Genomic DNA, 6,000 nt, shown 5'->3' with positions numbered 1-6,000 from the left:
TTATATAATTTTAATAAATTTATTGCGAAATTAGTTGTTAGTTATAATTATTGCTAAATTTACTAAATTATTAATATGTGTGCGTTTTTTCAGCTATGTTACTCCGACGAATCTTCCATTCAAATTATTCGGTGGGTGACAGGTATGTCGGAATCTGATGGGGCCGGAAACTATGCCGCCTATTGTTCAATTGTTGTAAATGCTTTGTATAAAAGGTTCGGCAAACCTTTAACAATGCATTTACAATTTTTGAACCACTAAACAGACCCTTCGGATTCCGGCCTCTAATAATGACTAGAGGTAGAACCGGAAGCGCGCCGTTCTTTTTTTATTGTTCGTCGTGCATTGTTCATTTTTATGATGAACCAAGCTTTTCCTCCCGTATTAATGTGCGCGCGCAGAATACGGCAGGAAAAGCCTGTTCCTGTTGTATCCTGCTCGCGCAAATTAAGTGTGTTTGTACGTGAGTATGTACCGTTTACCATGCACCCTTTTTTTTTTTGATCTTTCGACTAGATCTTTCGATTTTCGATCTTTGCCTTCCGATATTTGTGTTTTCTGCAATTTAACATTCTGGCTCGTCACGTAGACCCGTACAATGAGTGACCCATTGTACCCAATGAGTACAATGAGTGACCCAGTCACCCGTTTATCTTCGGTTTTTCCAATGTCATTCAAATTATCTTAAAGAATATATATTTTTGCGTTATTTAATAAGCGAATATTATCTCTTTAACCTTTAAACATTGGTTCCTTTTGAGTGCAAGCAATGCATGGCGGATTTGCTGTTTTTATTTTAGTAGGAGACGATGGTTTTAATATCGGATGAGTGGTTGTTTATTTTAATGCGGTTTTTCATTATCTTTTTAAACATTAAATATAAATATGGCTCCTAAAAAACGGCCCTCTTCTGTTACTAGTGAACCGCAACCAAAAACTAGGAAGAAAGAAACGGATGAGCAAAGTACTCTACGCTTACAAAAACGACGGTCAAAATATTGTAACGTATACTAAACAGAGCCGCCGAGTAATTGCGATCGGATTAGACCGGGTAGCGTCCTGAGAGACCGTGTGACCGGGGTAAGTGGTTTTAAGGATTAGCGACAAGCTAAGTGCATGAAACAATGGTTGCACTTCTCATACCGTGGGAATACATATCCGAATACGTGACTATACAGTAGCTAAACAGATTAGACGTCCTGAGAGATCTATCCCTTATAAGGCGATATCATGTCATTCTGGACTGAACACTGGCAATACGTGTATCTCCTTAATCATCAATAAATGCTGTGAAACGACTGTTGGCCTTTTACTTGGATCCTCCACCCACCCCTACGCAACAATATCAAGAACTGAATCAGAAGAATAACGCACTCGGCGTTTGGAAGAAAGAAAATCCAAATATGCAGTCAAAGACGACGGAATCAGATGGACGAAGAGCTGTGAACGATTACAAATTCAACGTTTGAAAAATGCAGAGCTCAGAATGGCGAAATCAGACGAACAGCGAACAAAAAACCGATTATCTACGTTTGAAAATAGAATGATGGAATCAGACCAATAGCGAAAAAAAAGACTAGAAAATCTACATTTGAATAGTGCTGAGTCTAGAATGACGGAATCGGAAGAAAATCACCATTGCTGCATTGAAAATATCCGAACTAGACAGGGTTTACACGGTTTGAAATTGAGAATGAAGATGATATAGTCTCGCGTAGACATACACGTAATATTTGGCAATCGACAGACTAAATAATTGGATATCATATGAAAGAATAGGGTTCACTTCGACCCATTAGAAAATTATGAGTGTGGTTTTAACTATGGGAAGAATGGACGTCGTTTGCCAATATTGCGATGCAAAAAGATGGGCTTCAGAAAACGAAATTGTGAAGGGTCTCTGAAACTAATCGTTCCTACAACGCTCTTCAATGTCCAATTATTTTTTTTTGTCATGGAAAAGATGGCTACCACTCCAGCAATCAACTTAAGTTTTAACCTGAGGACAGAGCTATACACAAACAAGAAAGTCTCTGCTATGAAATTTTACGCCAATAAAATAATGGTCAGAGACACTACATACATCTAATCAAATTTTAGAATGTCGGCAGCTTTTTTTGTGCGGTTTTTCACTATCATTGAAATTATCTTGAAGAAAATACAATTTTTCGGATATCAATCAATTCTTATTAATTGCTTCCTTTAAATTTTGGTAGTAGTATTCCATTTGAGTGCAAAATATGCATGGCGGATTTGAGTAGATTGTCGAATTATATTATCGATGCTCTTATTTGTAATTTCAAAATGTGTTTTATCCTGTGAGAGGACTTTAATGTCGGATGAGTAGTTATTTTCATTATTATTGTTAACAGTATATTGTAAAAACATGTTTTTCTGTGGTATATGTCACATCCTTGTAAGCAATCAGCAAGCTGGGTTAAGATATTCTTATCTATCGTGATAAAACTGCAGAACGACAGTGCTCCAAATCATTCGCTGCTATTCTTTCCAATTGGTAAGTCTAACTTTATAATGCTCAGCACTTACAGTTATATCGTCTAATATTCAATGTTATTGTTCAGGAGAAATCTAAGGGAAGATCGGAAACAAGATGTTCGTAGTGAAGCCAAAGTTTGATTTTGCTGCAAAACGGGTGGAGTATTTGTATGAGGCCATGCAACAAGATAAGAAATGCGACACTGGGACACTGGTTTTGCCGTTCGAGGCCGAATGTAATCTTAATTCAAATATAAAATTATTTAAAATCCAAATTGTTTCGTCAGTTTAAATTATCATTTTTCATAATTGCAGCTTCCCCGCGCACTTGGTCGTCTTAATGGCGTGCAGCGAACTCTTTGTAAAAAAGGTCTAGTGGAGGGGATCTTTTCAGATTTTGACTACGAAATCATCGAAGCAATCCTGAAGTATTGTTACACTGGAGAAATAAGTGAGAGTTCATGGACATCAAAAGTTATCAATTATTTTGGTCTTCAAATGTAATAATGTGAAATATGATTTTAGGTATGGATTTGAAAAGGCAATGGATTTGACTCTGGAAAATTTCGAGACGGTGAGTGTTGATTATATAAAAAAAATATGTCACTTAAATATTTTTCAATTCCACTTCTGTTTCATCTGCCGGTCTCCAATGTGATCGAAATCTTGAAATGGGACGATTTGTTAGTGCGTTCCGAAGAAAGCGTTTTCAATGCTGTGAAATTGTGGGTAAATCATGATAATGCGAACCGTAAAATAGAATTGGCACAGCTGGAGATCCGTGAGGTTATCTTTACTCTCGTTGGAGGTATTTGAAATTAACCGTTTACCCGCGGCCGTCTTCTATGGAAGCTTTGCGCGACAAGTCTGTAGCGCGGTTGTCTTCCATAGAATTTCTGAACTTAGCACGGGATTTTGAGCCTAATATGCGCCTATTTCAACCGTTTTAAGGTTCAAAATTGGTTGAATATATTACTGAGAGTCGAAAGCTGAAAATTCATATATACCAGTCAAAATTAGTTTTTTTTGTGGAACCATACTGAAGCCTCGTTTATGTGACGTCACGTCTGTTGAACAATGGCGACGATACGTCTCAATTGTATGAAGAATGATTATTTGACAATTAAGCCAAAACTACGAGATATATTATGTATTTTATTGTTTTAAATAATACTTTATGTGCTAATTAACATATCTGGTTACTTGAGTAAATATTAAAATCTGTATTTAAGGTCGAAAACTCGATTGCCAAATTCGCGAAAATGTACCGCCGCGTATAGAGCTTTTTCGCTATATTTATTGCCGCGGGCAAAGGTTAATGTTACGGTTTAGTGATAAAAATCATTCGAATAATGTGCTATATTTTTAGTTTATTGTCGACGAAGTAATGACGTTCTGTCATTCGTGTGCAGAATGTATGACCACTATTAGACAGGAAATTAAAAACAAAAATGCCAGATCTTTCATCCCAAGAGCGAGCCCTCATAGAAAAATAGAAGGAAAAAAAATGGCACTGATTGGGGGATTCGATGTTGATGTGCGTTTTTTGTATTACAAGTATAATATTTTGATTGGATTTTAATGTAATTGTTTTATTGCATAACGTGTTTTCAGATGGCAAGCACCATCGATATATTTGATGGACTAGAGAAAAGTTGGACCCTATCTAAAAAGATCATCGGCGGAAAGAATTCTTCAAATGAATCAGTGACTTCAGTAACGTTTTCCGGTGTTGCGAAGTACCTGCTTAGAGAAATCGGAATATAACCATTTTATTTGTTTTCAGGTGGAATACATTGATTTGAAAAGCGGTCAGAAACATCCGTTGAAGCCGCTAAATCAAGCTCGTTGTTATTTCTCAGCAGTGGCACTTAGTCGTAATTTTACCATTGATTTAGAGCTTCGCATTCAATGGGAAATGGGATGTCGCTGGTGGATATGACTATCAAACTTCCACGTATTTAGACAGTGTGGAGAATTACGATCCGAATGCAAATATTTGGACGGCATTCACCAAACTACCGAAACCTGTATACGGAATTGGTCTGTTTCCAATATAAAGTACTTGGCATGGGTGAATTAATTTATACGTCTTAAATGTTAATTAATTGTTTTGATTTTCAGGTGGAGGTGATGAAAATGTTTCCAGTGATGTTTGGGAATACGATGAGACGATCAAATCTTGGAAAGCTTCGACGAGTCTTAGCAGACGAAGAGCTTATGCGGTTGCACTCGTCATTCCATATGATTCGATTATTTGATCGACTTCAGATTTTTGTATTATTTTAAAATAAATTTTGTATGAAATAATCATTAAATGTATTTAAAGTTTACTTTTTGTAATATTTCAATTTTAATGTACATATCTAAATGTTTGAATAAATATAAATAATGTGCAACAACTTCTCAAAATACATGTGTTTCATTTTTCTGTGAATATTTAATGTTTATTTACATAAATAAATAATATTTTTATACTAATTAATATGAGGGTGGCCAAAGTTAAAAACATGCTTATGTATAAATATATTTTATATAAAAAATTAATTCAATCCAGAAAAGTTACATATATTTCATTTCTTATAATTTTTTCTAGTTTTAATTATACGGCTTTAAATTCCTTATATTAATTCGAAATTGGCTTTCAATAGTTTTCAATAATAAAAAATAAATTTAGTATATTTAAATTTATTTTTATTATTTAAATAATACTTTTCTATTAATCCGTTATTTTCCATTATTCATTTAGTGATAGTCACTGAATAATTTTAATCAACGACTCAAACTTTTCTTAATTATAATTTTTATTTAAAAATGAAGATCAATTCCAAAGAAACAGCGTGAATCAATAACTGGCATAAACGTAAGTGAAAAGGTTTTTCAAATATTTTTACACGCCTTCCTTGTATACAGTAACGTGCAGAGAAATAGCATCACTTTTAATTGTTCGATAAAATGACCAGACAATAGTCACGAATATTTATAGGCTATTATAAAGCAAAGGGAATAAAAACAACACCCCGGGGCAAATTATGAGTAAGAAAAACTGTTGAAAATGTATGGTTTGAAGAGATTTCGGACGACATACTAAAAAAAGTCGTATTGTCCGTGCGGGCAGGTATGAATCCCGTCATAAAAGCTAGTTAATCACTAGCATATTAATTCATAGAAAATATATACTGTAATATTATTTTGGCTAGAGACATTTGAAATACATATAAGAAAAGTGCCCTATCGTGCATGTTTTTTTAAAATTCGTATCTCGCCTTAATTTAAAAATATAAATAATCTTTTTTAATCGTAAAACATGTTAAATAGTTGAAATCAAATAATAAAACCAAAAAAACTCGTGTATAGCTTCATGTAATTAAAAAAAATCGAAAACATCGAACAATTGAAAGTGATGCGATTTCTCTGCATGTTACTGTACATACATATATCTATGTAAAAAATAAAATAAAATTACAATCAGTATACCAAATATACTAAAGTGAGGTTATATAT

The 6,000-nt window shown here is 34.1% G+C and overlaps 1 protein-coding gene across 2 annotated transcripts; it reads left to right on the top strand.

Moving 5' to 3' along the window:
* The first annotated feature begins 2,730 nt into the window (after positions 1-2,730).
* LOC143909290 (uncharacterized) lies at positions 2,731-4,904 on the top strand. Of its 2 annotated transcripts, XM_077427206.1 has the most exons (6): positions 2,731-2,947; positions 3,022-3,070; positions 3,866-4,033; positions 4,111-4,212; positions 4,283-4,539; positions 4,621-4,904. In XM_077427206.1, the coding sequence occupies exons 2-5, from the start codon at positions 3,041-3,043 to the stop codon at positions 4,436-4,438; spliced, it is 456 nt and encodes a 151-aa protein (XP_077283332.1). In that variant the 5' UTR covers positions 2,731-2,947; positions 3,022-3,040; the 3' UTR covers positions 4,439-4,539; positions 4,621-4,904. The 2 variants fall into 2 exon arrangements, with proteins under 2 accessions (XP_077283332.1, XP_077283333.1); XM_077427207.1 differs by lacking the exon at positions 2,731-2,947 and having other exon boundaries at positions 2,950-3,070.
* Positions 4,905-6,000: the final 1,096 nt, after the last annotated feature.

The sequence above is a fragment of the Arctopsyche grandis genome, chromosome 3 (assembly GCF_051622035.1).
Source record: "Arctopsyche grandis isolate Sample6627 chromosome 3, ASM5162203v2, whole genome shotgun sequence".
Lineage (NCBI taxonomy): Eukaryota > Metazoa > Arthropoda > Insecta > Trichoptera > Hydropsychidae > Arctopsyche > Arctopsyche grandis.
Note: the sequence above shows the minus strand (reverse complement) of the source record. Positions and strands in the feature narration are given on the sequence as shown.

Excerpts from the sequence above, each read along its gene's own strand:
- LOC143909290 (XM_077427206.1), top strand. The coding sequence starts at position 3,041 with ATGGATTTGACTCTGGAAAATTTCGAGACG. Across the intron at positions 4,034-4,110 it reads TTGGGGGATTCGATGTTGAT|ATGGCAAGCACCATCGATAT; the intron begins GTGCGTTTTTTG and ends ACGTGTTTTCAG. Across the intron at positions 4,213-4,282 it reads CAAATGAATCAGTGACTTCA|GTGGAATACATTGATTTGAA; the intron begins GTAACGTTTTCC and ends ATTTGTTTTCAG.